Source organism: Phyllobates terribilis, unplaced genomic scaffold (genome assembly GCF_046119375.1).
Source record: "Phyllobates terribilis strain yellow unplaced genomic scaffold, ASM4611937v1 Scaffold_5__5_contigs__length_657084704, whole genome shotgun sequence".
Lineage (NCBI taxonomy): Eukaryota > Metazoa > Chordata > Amphibia > Anura > Dendrobatidae > Phyllobates > Phyllobates terribilis.
This window is the reverse complement of record NW_027362765.1, coordinates 461,679,023-461,694,943: the sequence shown is the minus strand read 5'-3', so window position 1 is coordinate 461,694,943 and position 15,921 is coordinate 461,679,023. Positions and strand designations below refer to the sequence as shown.

Below are 15,921 nucleotides of genomic sequence, written 5' to 3'. Positions count from 1 at the left end.
TGCTTTCTGTGTCTGCACGGTGTTTGCTTTAATATGTGTAATTTGCAAGTGTAGTGTTTACATTAGGCACTGTACAGAGACCTGGAAAAACGAAATACCACTCTGCATATCAGTAATCCATTAAAGCTTATATGGTGCAGATTCATCAAACCCATTTTGCCAAACTTCTGGTGTAAATTACTTTGAAAAGTCACAATATTTTGGCTCAACTCAGAGTTCACTCCAATTTCTCCCAGCATTGCCAAAATGGGCTTAGCTGGGCTGAGCTTGGGTGTGATGGGGGACTGGATGCCATGACTTATCTAATACATGATGAGCTGTGATGTTTCTTACTCCAAAAATCTTACTCCATGCCATTTCTGGCATTGTGCTCGTCAGATGCTCCTGATTCATGAAAAGGCATGTGACTCGCCCTCCCTGAGCGGTGGGGTTACTTGGTGCCGGGCCAATGTATGGTGGTGGTGTGGGATGTCGTCGTGGCCGTGACCCGGTCCGTGCCCAGGGCTGTCACATGAAAAATGGGCTTTTTGGATGAGTAGTTGTTCGACTACGCCATCTGTGGTTTCTGGCAGCCTGGCTGGTACTACTCCCCCCAGGCGGAGTAGGCCTCAGGGCAGTGAGTAAGATCTGGAGAGTTGTGGTGAGTGCAGTGCCGCGCAGGAATGAACAAATGGAGGCAGTAGGTGAAGTCATCCAAGCTTTACTCACTTTGGTGAAGTAGCAGCTGCAAAGCTTCTCTCTCTGCTTCTCGTGGCGCTCTGCGGCCACCAGGAAGGGGGTTCAGCACTCCCCAGGGAGACCAGAAGACCCCGCTGGTGTGTTCCTCTCCTTAGTAGGTTCTCCCACTGAGTCCTCTCCTGACTGTGTGTGGTATGAACGTGGTGTAAGGCTGGGTCCCACTGGGTAAACGCAGGTTGAGAGATACAGGTGGCGACTCCGCTCTGTCCGTATCCCCCCTGGGATCCACTAAGCCTCCGGGCTTTTCTGACTGAGACGTAAAGTGACAAAGTCAGATATCGGGGGCTGGTTACCCCTTTTGCGGCAGGAGTCCCTCTGGCTAAGCCAGAGTGAAGAATACAGATGGCGACTCCGCTCCGTCCGTACCCTCCTGGGATCCTTTCGCCTGTGGAGCCTATCTCCTCTGCTCCCCTCCAAGGCCTTCTTAGGTCAGGACCTTGACCGGGCAGAGACACTTGTTAACTCTGACCCGCTCCTCGTCTCAAGGCCAGAGAGCGAGGACCATGAATCTTCAGCCAGCTACAGATTCTTGCTGGACCCTGACAGAAGACCCGCAATCAAAGGACCTTGAACTTAAGATGGCCACCTATTATATATGATTCTATTAGTGCTCTGTTAAGTGCTTCCTCCACCCTCACCCACTACTTGGTTCCCCCTCTCTTTGGTTCCCCCCATCTCCACTATCCCGGCCCGGGGCAGCACCCTGGTGCATTTAGGCCTCCTACAGGACTGGAGTGGTGTAGTGTTGAGTGTGAAGTGGGGTCCTGTGTGATGCTCCATCCCTACCTGGAAGAGGAGATACCACACCTCTATCTAAGGTGCAGTACCCCTGTGGCGACTGAACCCTCAGGGGCGCCACACATGCATGTCTTCATAAATCAGGAACGTCTGACTATACTATGCCCCCCATGAGAAAATCACCAGTCTTGATGAATCTGGGCCTTAGGGTTTTGTTTTTGAGGTTCCAGTGATGACACTTCGACCTGACATGTAACCCCAATAATAAAGTGTTAATCCTGAAGCACGCTCTTCATGTCTTCTCTATGCTTTCTTGCAGGTGAAAAATGGCTGGGACCTGTGCCACAGAAATCCAGGCTGTGACCAGTGCCACAGAAATCCAGGCTGTGACCAGTGCCACAGGAATCCAGGCTGTGACCAGTGCCACAGAAATCCAGGCCATGACCAGTGCCACAGAAATCCAGGCCGTGACCAGTGCCACAGGAATCCAGGCCGTGACCAGTGCCACAGAAATCCAGGCAGTGACCAGTGCCACAGAAATCCAGGCCGTGACCAGTGCCACAGAAATCCAGACTGTGACAAGTGCCACAGGAATCCAGGCTGTGACCAGTGCCACAGAAATCCAGGCCATGACCAGTGCCACAGAAATCCAGGCCGTGACTAGTGCAACAGAAATCCAGCCTGTGACCAGTGCCACAGAAATCCAGCCTGTGACCAGTGCCACAGAAATCCTGGCCGTGACCAGTGCCACAGAAATCCAGGCCGTGACCAGTGCCACAGAAATCCAGGCTGTGACCAGTGCCACAGAAATCCAGGCCGTGACCAGTGCCACAGAAATCCAGGCTGTGACCAGTGCCACAGAAATCCAGCCTGTGACCAGTGCCACAGAAATCCAGCCTGTGACCAGTGCCACAGAAATCCAGGCCGTGACCAGTGCCACAGAAATCCAGGCCGTGACCAGTGCCACAGAAATCCAGGCTGTGACCAGTGCCACAGAAATCCAGGCTGTGACCAGTGCCACAGAAATCCAGGCCGTGACCAGTGCCACAGAAATCCAGGCCGTGACCAGTGCCACAGAAATCCAGGCCGTGACCAGTGCCACAGAAATCCAGGCTGTGACCAGTGCCACAGAAATCCAGGCCGTGACCAGTGCCACAGAAATCCAGGCCGTGACCAGTGCCACAGAAATCCAGGCTGTGACCAGTGCCACAGAAATCCAGGCTGTGACCAGTGCCACAGAAATCCAGGCCGTGACCAGTGCCACAGAAATCCAGGCCGTGACCAGTGGCACAGAAATCCAGGCCGTGACCAGTGGCACAGAAATCCAGGCCGTGACCAGTGGCACAGAAATCCAGCCTGTGACCAGTGCCACAGAAACCCAGCCTGTGACCAGTGCCACAGAAACCCAGCCTGTGACCAGTGCCACAGAAACCCAGCCTGTGACCAGTGCCACCGAAATCCAGCCTGTGACCAGTGCCACCGAAATCCAGCCTGTGACCAGTGCCACCGAAATCCAGCCTGTGACCAGTGCCACCGAAATCCAGCCTGTGACCAGTGCCACAGAAATCCAGCCTGTGATCAGTGCCACAGAAATCCAGGTTGTGACCAGTGCCACAGAAATCCAGCCTGTGACCAGTGCCACAGAAATCCAGGCCGTGACCAGTGCCACAGAAATCCAGGCCGTGACCAGTGCCACAGAAATCCAGGCTGTGACCAGTGCCACAGAAATCCAGGCTGTGACCAGTGCCACAGAAATCCAGGCCGTGACCAGTGCCACAGAAATCCAGGCCGTGACCAGTGCCACAGAAATCCAGGCCGTGACCAGTGCCACAGAAATCCAGGCTGTGACCAGTGCCACAGAAATCCAGGCCGTGACCAGTGCCACAGAAATCCAGGCCGTGACCAGTGCCACAGAAATCCAGGCTGTGACCAGTGCCACAGAAATCCAGGCTGTGACCAGTGCCACAGAAATCCAGGCCGTGACCAGTGCCACAGAAATCCAGGCCGTGACCAGTGCCACAGAAATCCAGGCCGTGACCAGTGGCACAGAAATCCAGGCCGTGACCAGTGGCACAGAAATCCAGCCTGTGACCAGTGCCACAGAAACCCAGCCTGTGACCAGTGCCACAGAAACCCAGCCTGTGACCAGTGCCACAGAAACCCAGCCTGTGACCAGTGCCACCGAAATCCAGCCTGTGACCAGTGCCACCGAAATCCAGCCTGTGACCAGTGCCACCGAAATCCAGCCTGTGACCAGTGCCACCGAAATCCAGCCTGTGACCAGTGCCACAGAAATCCAGCCTGTGATCAGTGCCACAGAAATCCAGCCTGTGACCAGTGCCACAGAAATCCAGCCTGTGACCAGTGCCACAGAAATCCAGGCCGTGACCAGTGCCACAGAAATCCAGGCCGTGACCAGTGCCACAGAAATCCAGGCCGTGACCAATGCCACAGAAATCCAGGCCGTGACCAGTGTCACAGAAATCCAGGCTGTGACCAGTGCCACAGAAATCCAGGCCGTGACCAGTGCCACAGAAATCCAGCCTGTGACCAGTGCCACAGAAATCCAGCCTGTGACAAGTTCATCCTGAAATGAAGTAGTAAAGGAAGAGTTACTATTAGTGTATTCCTGGTTTCTATACATATAATGTGAAGTCATCGATTGCCAAAGCTCCTGGATGTTATGATATTGGACCATAATGGGTTAAATATCTATAGTTCTCACCGTGTCTGCCTTAATTAATAAATCGTCTATATATTTGTACTTTATTGTCTTCTTTATGACTTCTGCAATATTGTACTTTGCTTTGTGCTGCAGATGGAAAATGTTCGCACAATTGTGTGTTCATGAAAAAGAAATGCTGTTATAACTGCTGGAAAACTGTTTGTGACACCGCGTGTGACATGTGCTTTGTACAGAGTCTTTCCATAATAGCAGAACTTAAAACATGTCCTTGACTTTCTTCTTCAAAAAAGTGTTACCTACACACGGTATTTTCACTGCACTATAATTCTGGTGGTACGGTACGTTCACACGTTGTGTGTTATTTGGATGAGAAAAATCCATAGCCCAACGTGATGTCGGCTAAATAGATGAGATTTCAACAAATTGCATCTCATTGTAGCTGAAAATGTTTTCTCCACACGAATTGTGCAGAATTAATTATGGATTTTATTCTCCACAAGGGTCTAATCCAGGATTGGACTGAGACTAAAAAACCGCCCTGCCACATCGATTCCACCAGCCCATATACAATATAGCCTTTCCCTGATCCCCAAAATAAAGTGCAATATTCCCATGGCATAATTTTCTTTTGTCACAGTGCCCACCATCAGGGGCGTCGTTAGGCACCTACAGCCTGAACCCCTATCATGACTGCAGTGTTTCCCTGGCTCCGGCCTCCGCGGTGCTGATGGGTGACACCTTGTCAGTCCTCCTCCCACTCCCTGTTACTCCACCACAGCAGTTGCAGCAGAGGAATTCTCCATTCATGTGCAGAGGGACCTCACAGCATCATGAGGAAGTGAGGGGACAGGACGGGGACAAGTCTGAGGAGAGGGGAGACGTGCAGCCTCTCCATCTGTGGCTGCTATTCTTACATAGGAGGTCCCACCCTCCTGTAATGTCACCAGCAGCTCAGCAGTCGGGGCAAGAGGGGAGGGGAAGGGATTTAGCAGGGACACTGCAGGGCTGACAGGGCTCTTGTGTACAGCCCATTCTCTGCCTGCTGATTGCCAACATCAGGCCTCCAATGGATATAGGATGGAGAAGTGAGTATATATGTCATGTGTATGAATAATGTACAAGCACATGTATAATGTGTATGTGTGCAGATCCCGTGTCTGTGATGTATATATTATGTGTGAGTTTATGCAGATATCATGTCTGTGTGATGGCGTAACTGTTGTGTATATGATGTCCGTGTGATGGTGCAACTTGTGTGTGTATGATGTCCGTGTGATGTGTACCTGGTGTGTATGATGTCCATGTGATGGCGTGCCTAGTGTATGTTTGATGTCCGTGTGATGGTGTGCCCAGTGTGTGTATCATATCTGTGTGATGGTTGTGCCTGGTGTCTGTATGATGTCCGTGTGATGGTGTGCGTGGTTTGTGTATGATGTCCTTGTGATGGTGTACCCACTGTGTGTATGATGTCCATGTGATGGTGTACCCACTGTATGTATAATGTCCGTGTGATGGTGTACCCCGGTGTGTGTATGATGTCCTTGTGATGGTGTACCTACTGTGTGTATGATGTCCGTGTGATGGTTGTACCCACTGTGTGTATGATGTCCGTGTGATGGTTGTACCCAGTATGTGCATGATGTCTGTGTGATGGTGTTCCCGGTGTGTGTATGATGTTCGTGTGATTGTGTGTGCATGATGTCCGTGTGATTTTTGTGCCCGGTGTGTGTATGATGTCCATGTCATTTTGTACCCTGTGTTTACATGATGTCCGTGTGATAGTGTGCCCGGTGTGTATGATGTCTGAGTGATGGTGTGCTCAGTGTGTATGATGTCCGTGTGATGGTGTACCCGGTGTGTGTATGATGTCCATGTGATGTTTGTACCCGGTATGTGTATGATGTCCGTGTGATGGTGTTGCCAGTGTGTACTATGTCCATGTGATAGCATGCCCAGTGTGTATGATATCCGTGTGATTGTTGTACCCAGTGTGTGTATGATGTCCGTGTGATGGTTTGCCCGGTGTGTGTATGATGTTCGTGTGATGGTTGTACCCGGTGTGTGTATGATGTCCGTGTGATGGTGTACCCAGTGTGTGTATGATGTCCGTGTGATGGTTGTACCCGGTGTGGATATGCTGTCCGTGTGATGGCATGCCCAGTGTGTATGATGTCCGTGTGATGTGCCCAGTGTGTATAATGCCCGTGTGATGGTGTACCCACTGTGTGTATGATGTTCGTGCGATTGTGTACCTGGTGTGTGTATGATGTTCATGCGATGGTGTAACCGGTGTGTGTATAATGTCCTTGTGAAGGTTGTACCCGGTGTGTGTATGATGTCCATGTGATGGCATGCCACATGTGTATAAGTTCCGTGTGATGGTTGTGCCTGGTGTGTGTATGATGTCTGTATGATGGTTGTGTCCGGTGTGTGTATGATGTCCGTGTGATGGTTGTGCCCGATCTGTGTATGGTGTCCGTATGATGGTTGTGCCCAGTGTGTGTATGATGTCAGTGTGATGGACATTATCTGTACTCAGATAATTATCACTAAGCTATCTGCGGTGTTACATTTTTTACTTGGTGTGGGGTGGTGGTCTGCAAAACATATGCCCAGGGGCCTGGGTCCCTGATATTATCTGACCCTAGCAACAGCCCTGGTGAGCCCACATAGCCTCCAATATTCAGTATGAGCCCCCACAGACTCAAATATACAATGTGAGCCCCACAAAACCTCAACTATACAGCATGAGCCCTACACAGCCTCTAATATACAGTGTGAGCCCCACATAGCCTCCAATATTTAGTCTGAGCCTCCCACAGTCTACAATATAAAGCGTGAGCCCCACATAGCCTCCAATATACAGTGAGAGCCCCCACAGCCTCCAATATACAGTGTGAGCCCCTCACAGGCTCCAATATACATCATGAGAGCGCAAGGGTCATAGGAAAGGCAGCGTAACATAAACACAGCCATGCGTGCCAGACTGCTAACAGGCAAGACTTCCGTGTCCTCACCAAGAGGATGACTGACCATGCTCTCCTCCTCCTCTCTGTCCTCTGGCCATCCACGCTGAACAGACGGTATGACAGCTGTGCAGGTAGTACCGTCTATAGCGCATGAAACTAGCTCCTGTTCTTCCTCCGTCATCGCCGCTCACCATCTTGGTGGAGTCCTCAAAGTTTTGGAGGATGGTTCATATGTCTAACATCCATGTCCACTCCTGAGGTCTTATGTGTGGAGTCTGAACTGAATACCGATTGCCTTCTTGATGCTGGTACTCAACAACTGCCCTCTTCTGCTCACAAATCCTTCCCAACATCTGCAGTGTATAGTTCCAATGCGTGGGGACATCACACACCAGTCTGTGAGCCGGTAGCTGCAAACGCTGCTGAAACACGGCAAGGGTGGCGGAAGCTGTAGGTGACTTTCTAAAATCGGCACAAAGGCGGCGTACTTTAACAAGCAGATCTGGCAGCTCTGGGTAGGATTTGAGAAACCGCTGAACCACAAGGTTAAGCACATGGGCCAGGCATGGTACTTATGTGAGTTCGCCTCGCCTCAGAGCCACCACCAGATTCTGGCCATTGTGACACACGACTATTTCTGGCTGTAGGTTTAGCGGTGTGAGCCACAGATCTAACTGCTCTTTCAGAGCTATCCACAACTCTTCAGCATTTGCGGTTTGTCACCTAAGCATATTAGCTTCAGCACAGCCTGTTGCCGCTTGGCCGAGGCAGTGCTGCAGTGCTTCCAGCTTGTGTCTGATGTGGTCATTTCGGAGATGGAGGCTGAAGAGGAGGAGGAGGCTGAGGAGGATGAGGTGCAGGAGCTGTAGACGGTGGGGGCAACCCTGATTGACCTAGGGCCCTCAATCCTTGGCGTGTTCCGTCCCAAGGTCCGACTGGGTCCTGGCTTCCACTATGTTAACCCAGTGTGCTGTCAGCGAGATGTACCGATCCCGCCCACAAGCACTTGTCCACGTGTCCGTGGTTAGGTGGACTTTCCTGGTAATTGCGTTGAGGGCATGGCTAATGTTTTGGGACACGTGCTTGTGTAATGCGGGGACGGCACACCGGGAGAAATAGTGGCGGCTGGGGACCGAATACCGAGGGACAGCCGCCGCCATTAGGTTGCAGAATGCTTGTCTCCAGGAGCCTAAAAGGCAACATTTCGGGCGCAAGCAGTCATGAAATGTGGGAATTTAGTAGTGTGGCCTGTGGGGCGTTGGCTGCGTATTTGCACTTGCGTTCCAAGGACTGGGGTATGGACAACTGAACGCTGCGCTGGGACAAGGACGTGGACGTGCTTCCTGATGCTGCTACTTGAGAGTGTGCAACAACAGGTGCAGGGCAGGAGGCATCTTCGCATGCACCATGGACAGGGGATTGGCTTGCGTGCACAACAACGGAAGAAGCAATGGTGCCACCCGCAGACACTGTTCCTGAACCCTGGGATTCGGCCCACAAAGTTGGGTGCTTTGCTGCCGTGTGCCTGATCATGCTGGTGGTGGTCAGGCTGGTCGTTTTGCCACCGCTGCTGATGCTGGCCTGACAGGTGGTGCAAATGGCCTTTTTGGGGTTATCGGCAGAGTCTTTAAAAAACAACCAAACTCGGGAAGACCTAACAGTTGTACTGGCAACTTCCTCTGTGTTGGTGTTACGGGGAACGGTTGCCTGCCTTTTGTCTGCGGCCACCACACTGCTTCTTCCTGCCTGTTGGAGTGCTCTGCCTCCCTCCCCCTGTGTGCTGCTGTCCTCGCTCTGCATGTCCTCCTGCCAGGTTGGGTCAGTTACTATATCATCGACCACCTCGTCTGCAACTTCCGCACCCTGGTCCTCCTCCTGACTTCCTGGCTATTGTGTCTCATCATCGTCCACCTCTTGTGACACTTTCCCACCGTCGCCTTCGTGTGACCGTGGCTGCTCAAATATTTGGGCATCGCTACATGCGATCTCCTCTTGCCCTGCTTCAAGTGGACCAGGCGAGAGGCCCGAATCTATAAATGGAAAAGTGAACAACTCTTCAGAGTGTCCAAGTGTGGGATCAGTTGTCTCCGGGCACTCGGCATGGTGGGAGGAAGGAGGATCAGGGTGAGGAATATGCGGTCCAGACTCACGGCTACTGAGACTTGACCGTGCGGAAGACAGGGTGGTGGTGGCTAAGTGACTGAAAGCATTATCCGCTATCCAACCAACAACCTTTTGACACTGCTCTGGGTTCAATAGTGGTGTGCTACGGTCCTCTAGGAATTGGGACAGGAAGGTCGGGCGAGAAGATGTGGGTGTTTGTTGTGGCACAATTTCAGCTTGCCCACGGCCTCGGCCTCTGCATGCACCATCACCATCACGTACAGTTCCCCGTCCCTTGCCACGCGCCTTGCCCACTTTAAATGGAGGACAATATCTTCCACGCTCACTACAAATGGCTGAATTTGGAGTGAAGTAATATGTAATCCGTGTGATGGAGAAACCACAGTTTTAAATACCTGGCCTGTAGGTAACTATTTTGAACAGCAAACTGGTGCCAAAAACTTTGCTGACACACTGAAAAAAATTTGAATGGAGGCCAAAAATGGCAGTATTTTCAGCTCAATTATATGTGAATGTGATTCGTGTGACGGAGAAACCACAGTTTTAAATACCTGGCCTGTAGGTAAATATTTTGAACAGCAAACCGGTGCCAAAAACTTTGGCGAGCTCCGAGCATCTCGAGTACTGAGATGCTCGGGCGAGTACCGAGTACTTGCGAGTATGCTCGCTCATCACTAATATGAATGCATAAGAACTGAATTGTTCGAAACACGTAAGGTTCATCTCGAATATTTTTTGAAGATATTTTTCAAAAATGTTTTTAATATCTAATTTTTAACATGAAATCATAAAGGACTTTGATTTTAATCATGACCTGTGTGTGTGTGTGATGTTGGATACACCGAACATTTGCATCTTTACCCGTTGCTGACACAGCTTCCATCCTTGCACTACCCTAGAATAATGTCCATGAACTGCATTTCAACTAGGTGACCCGGATTTCAACCTTTTTTCTGCCTCCAATATACAGTATGAGTCCCCACATAGCCTCCATATATACAACTTGAGGCCCACATAGCCTCTTATATACAGTATGAGCCCCCACACAGCCTCCTATATACAGTATGAGCACCACATAGCCTCCTTTGTAATATGAGCCCTCCACCTTATAGCCTCTATGGCGGTGGTAGATGGACGGCTGGTGGGGGAGGGCATAGTGAGACCACTGTTTCAGCCCTTTGGCTGTCTCGGTCCGTGGGACAGACTGGGACAGACAGGGGGCCGGATGTGGTCTGCGGGCTGCACTTTGCCCAGGTCTGGTGTAGACAGTAGTTTTATATGCAGACAGACTTCACAATGTAACATCTTTACGTAAACGTGTTGGCCATTACTCGGTTCTCGCCCGAGCATCACGGTTTACGACAAGCAGAAAACAGCTAGATCTTTTCCATATTACAGCAATAAAAAGGTCGCTGTGAAGAATATTATTAGTAACCTGCATGCCCGCTATTTAAAACCGTGGTTCACTGTCAGACGTATCACATATAACTGCGTTCCAAATTCAGCCATTTCTGGCCACCATTTTCATTTTGTTGCAGTGTGTCATTGAAGCTATTCACATAAGGTTGCTGTGAAGAATATTATAAGTAAACTACAGGCCTGCAATTTAAAACTGTGGTTCTCCGTCAGATGTATTACATATAACTGCGCTCCAAATTCAGCCATTTCTGGCCTCTATTTCCATTTGTTGCAGTGTGTCAGTGAAGCTATTCACACGAGGTTGCTGTGAAGAAAATTATTAGTAACCTACAGGCCCGCTATTTAAAACCGTTGTTCTCTGTCAGACATATCACATATAACTGGCCCTGGCACACCAGCCTAACTAAAGAACTGGGCCTCCAGAGTTGCTGAGCATAGATGGAAAAGGTCCCACTCCAATGAGCACTTCATCGCATTCAAATAGTCCCTCACTACCTTCAAGTCCACACTCACTGCAGCAAAACACACATACTTCTCATCTCTCATATCCTCCCTGTCTCACAACCCTAAACAGCTATTCAACACTTTCAATTCTCTCTTCCGTCCCCCAGTGCCTCCTCCCTCTCCTCTTATTTCAGCCAAAGACTTTGCCTCATTCTTCAAGCAGAAGATTGACACCATCAGAAAAAGCTTTTGCCTAAAGTCCCAACCTACTCAATCCTCCTCCTCCATAACCACCTTCTCCACCATTACGGAAGATCAACTTTCCTCTTTACTCTCAAAATCACATCTCACCACCTGTGAACTTGAACCCAATCCCATCCCACCTCATCCCAAACCTTACCACTATCTTCATCCCAACCCTAGCCCACCTTTTAAACCTGTCACTAACAACTGGTGTCTTCCCCTCATGCATTAAACATGCCTCGATCACACCCATCCTCAAAAAGCCTTCCTTTGACCCATCCTCTCAGACTAGCTATCGCTCCCATATCACTTCTCCCCTATGCCTCAAAACTACTGGAACAACACGTCCATTCTGAACTGTCCTCTCACCTCTCCTCCTGCTCCCTCTTCGACTGCCTACAATCTGGTTTCCGACTGCACCATTCTACTGAAAGTGCACTGACTAAAGTCACCAACTACCTACTAACCGCCAAATCCAAGCAACACTACTCTGTCCTCCTCCTGGACCTGTCATCTGCCTTCGACACAGTGGACTATTCCCTCTTACTCCAGACTCTTTCATCTCTCGGCATCACAGACTTGACCCTATCCTGGATCTCCTCATACCTAAAAGACCTGACATTCAGTGTTTCCCACTCACACACCATCTCCTCATCTCATCCCCTATCTGTCGGTGTCCCCCAAGGTTCAGTTCTAGGACCCCTACTCTTCTCCATCTATACCTTAGGCCTGGGACAGCTCATAGAGTCTTATGGCTTTCATTGTCACCTCTATGCCGACGACACATAGATCTACCTCTCTCTTGACCCGATATCTCCTCCCTACTAACCAAAATCCCACAATATCTCCACTATTTCATCCTTCTTCTCTGCTATATTTCGAAAACTTAACATGGACAAAACAGAATTCATCATCTTTCCGCCATCTCATTCAACCCCCCCAACTGACCTATCTATCAACATCAATGGCTGTCCACTCTCCCGAGTCCCTCAAGCTCGCTGCCTTGGGGTAACCCGGGACTCTGAACTCTCCTTCAAACCACATATCCAAGACCTTTCCATTTCCTGCCGACTCCAACTTAAAAATATCTCCCGGATCCGCACATTCCTAAACCATGAATCTGCAAAAAACACTAGTGCACGCCCTCATCATCTCCCGCCTCGACTACTGCAACCTCCTGATCTGTGGCCTCCCTTCCAACACTCTTGCACCCCTCCAATCTATTATAAACTCTGCTGCCCGACTAATCCACCTGTCCCGCCGCTATTCCCCGGCCTCTCCTCTCTGTCAATCTCTTCACTGGCTCCCCATTGCCCAGAGACTCAAGTTCAAAACCCTAACCATGGCATACAAAGCCATTCACAGCCTGTCTCCTCCATATATCTCTGACCTCGTCTTCTGGTACATAACCGCACGCAACCTCCGATCCTCACAAGATCTCCTTCTCTACTCCCCTCTTATCCCCTCATCCCACAATCGCATACAAGATTTCTCCCGTGCATCCTCCCTACTCTGGAACTCTCTACCTCAACATATCAGACTCTCGCCGACCGTGGAAACCCTCAAAAGGAAACCGAAGACCCACCTCTTCCTACAAGCCTACAACCTGCAACAACCATCGGTCCACCATACCGCTCCACGACCAGCCCTACCCTCACCTACTGTATCCTCACCCATCCCTTGTAGATTGTGAGCCCTCGCGGGCAGGGTCCTCGCTCCTCATGTACCAGTCGCCGTCACATTTTGTTCAAGATTATTGTAATTGTTTTTGCTATGTATACCCCTTTTTCACATGTAAAGCGCCATGGAATAAATGGCGCTATAATGATAAATAATAATAATACCTGCGTTACAAATTTAGCCATTTCTGGCCCCCATTTCATTTTTGTTGCAGTGTGTCAGTGAAGCTATCCACACAAGGTCACTGTGAAGAATAGTATTAGTAAACTACAGTCCTTCAATTTAAAACCGTGGTTCTCCTTCAGAAGTATCACATATAACTGTGTTCCAAATTCAGCCATTTCTGGCCTCTATTTCCATTTTGTTGCAGTGTGTCAGTGAAAATATTCACATGAGGCCACTGTGAAGACTAGTAACCTACAGGCCGGCTATTTAAAACTGTGGTCAGATGTATCACTTATAACTGCGTATCAAATCCAGCCATTTGTACTGAACGTGGAAAATATTGTCCTCCATTTAAAATGTTCAAGATGCGTGGCAAGGGACGGAGAAGTGGACGTGATGGTGATGGTGCATGCAGAGGCCGAGGCCGTGGGCAAGCTGAAATTGTACCACAACAAACACCCACATCTTGTCGCTCATCCTTCCTGTCCCTATTACTAGGGGACCACAGTACACCACTATTGAGCACAGAGCAATGTCAAATGATTGTTGGTTGGATAGCAGATAGATAAGGCTTCCAGTCACTTTGCCACCACCACCACCCTGTCTTCCACACGGTCAAGTCTCAGTAGTCTGGACCACATATTCCTCACCCTAATTCTACTTCCTCCCACCATGTCGAATGCCCGGAGACAACTGATTCCACATTTGGATGCACAGAAGAGCTGTTCACTTTTCCATTTGTAGATTCGGGCATCTCTCGCGGCCAGCTTCAAGCTAGTCAAGAGGAGAACGCATGTATTGATGCCCAAATATTTGAGCAGCCACGGTCATACTAACGGTGGGAATGTGCAATTACTGTTGCAAGAGGTGGATGATGATGAGACACAATTGCCAGAAAGTCAGGAGGAGGACCAGGGTGCGGAAGTGGAAGATGAGGTGGTGGATGATATAGTAACTGACCCAACCTGGCAGGGGGACATGCAGAGCGAGGACAGCAGCGCACAGGGGGAGGGAGGCGTAGCACCACAACAGGCAGGAAGAAGCAGTGTGGTTGCTGCAAACACAAGGTGGGAAAGCGTTTCCCGTAATGCCAACACAACGGAAGCTGCCAGTACAACTGTTAGGTCTTCCCAAGTCTGGCTGTTTTTTAAAGAGTCTGCAGATAGCTCCAAAAAGGCCAATTGCACCACATGCCAGGCCAGAATCAGCAGGGGCAGCAAAACTAGCAGCCTGATCAGGCACATGGCCGCAAAGCACCAGACTAAGTGGGCCGAACCCCAGGATCCAGAAACAGTGTCTGCGGGTGACACCACTGCTTCTTCCACTGTTGAGCATGCACGCAAATCCCCTGTCTATGGCGCATGCGAAGATGCCTCTCGACCTGCACCTGTCGTTGCACACTTTCAACTAGCACCATCAGCAAGCATGTCCATGTCCTTGTCCCAGCGCAGCGTTCAGTTGTCCCTACCAATGTCCTTGGAACGCAAGCGCAAATATGCAGTGAAAGCCCCACAGGCCACACTACTAAATTTATACATTTCGCGAATGCTTGAGCTCGAAATGTTGCCTTTTAGACTCGTGGAGACGGAAGCTTTCCGCAACCTGATGGCGGCAGCTGTCCCTTGGTACTCAGTCCCCAGCTGCCACTATTTCTTCCGGTGTGCCATCACTGCATTACACAAGCACGTGTCCCACAACATTAGCCATGCCCTCAACAACGCAGTTACTGGGAAAGTCCATCTAACCACATGGACAAGTGCTTTTGGACAGGAACGGTACATGTCGCTGATGGCACACTGGGTTAATATAGTGGAAGCCAGGACTCAGTCTGACCTTGGGACGGAACACGTCCTCCCGACGCCGAGGATTGCGGGCCCTGGGTCAATCAGGGTTGCTCCCACATTCTACAGCTTCTGCACCTCCTCCTCTTCAGCCTCCATCTCCGAAATGACCACATCAGTTACAAGCTGGAAGCACAGCAGCACTGCCTCGGCCAAGCGGCAACAGGCTGTGCTAAAGCTAATATGTTTAGGTGACAAACCGCACAGCGCTGAAGAGTTGTGGACAGCTGTGAAATAGCAGGCAGATCTGTGGCTGACACCACCGACCCTGCAGCCATGCATAGTTGTGTGTGACAATGGCCGGAACCTGGGGGAGGCTCTGAGGCGAGGCAAGATCACACACATACCATGCCTGGCCCATGTGCTTAACCTTGTGGTTCAGCGGTTTTTAAAAGCCTACCCAGATCTGCTGGATCTGCTTGTCAAAGTACGCCGCGTGTGTCCATTTTAGATAGTCAGCTACAACTTCCGCCGCGCTTGCTGCGCTTCAACAGCGTTTGCAGCTTCCAGCTCACCTACTGGTGTGCGATGTCCCCACGCATTGGAACTCTACATTGCAGATATTGGGAAGGATTTGTGACCAGAAAAGGGCAGTTGTTGACTACCAGCATCAACACGGCCGTCGATATTCAGGTCAGACTCCACACATAAAATCTCAGGAGTGGACATGGATGTCAGACACGCTGGACACGTGGCATGAATTGGCTCTCTACACCTTGGAGGTCCTGGTCTGCCCTGCCACTAGCGTTTTGTCAGAGCGGGTTTTTAGTGCCGCTGATGGAATTATAACCGATAGGCGCATCCGTCAACTGAAAATGCTGACAGGCTGACTTTTATAAAAATGAGCAAGGGCTGGATTGGGCCAGACTTCTCA

The 15,921-nt window shown here is 50.2% G+C and overlaps 1 protein-coding gene across 3 annotated transcripts in view; it reads left to right on the top strand.

Moving 5' to 3' along the window:
- The window catches only part of LOC141273494 (glutathione S-transferase kappa 1-like), a 130,754-nt gene that overhangs the window by 40,414 nt on the left and 74,419 nt on the right, over positions 1-15,921 (top strand). The window contains exon 3 of one of the 3 annotated variants that reach the window (XM_073685395.1): positions 1,796-4,287. The exons of 1 other annotated variant lie outside the window; for it this stretch is intronic. In XM_073685395.1, the coding sequence (XP_073541496.1) occupies positions 1,803-4,067 (2,265 nt within the window). In that variant the 5' untranslated portion in view covers positions 1,796-1,802 and the 3' untranslated portion in view covers positions 4,068-4,287. Of the gene's footprint in view, positions 1-1,795; positions 4,288-15,921 lie in introns of those variants that run through there. One more of the 3 variants, XM_073685396.1, reaches the window with a different exon arrangement.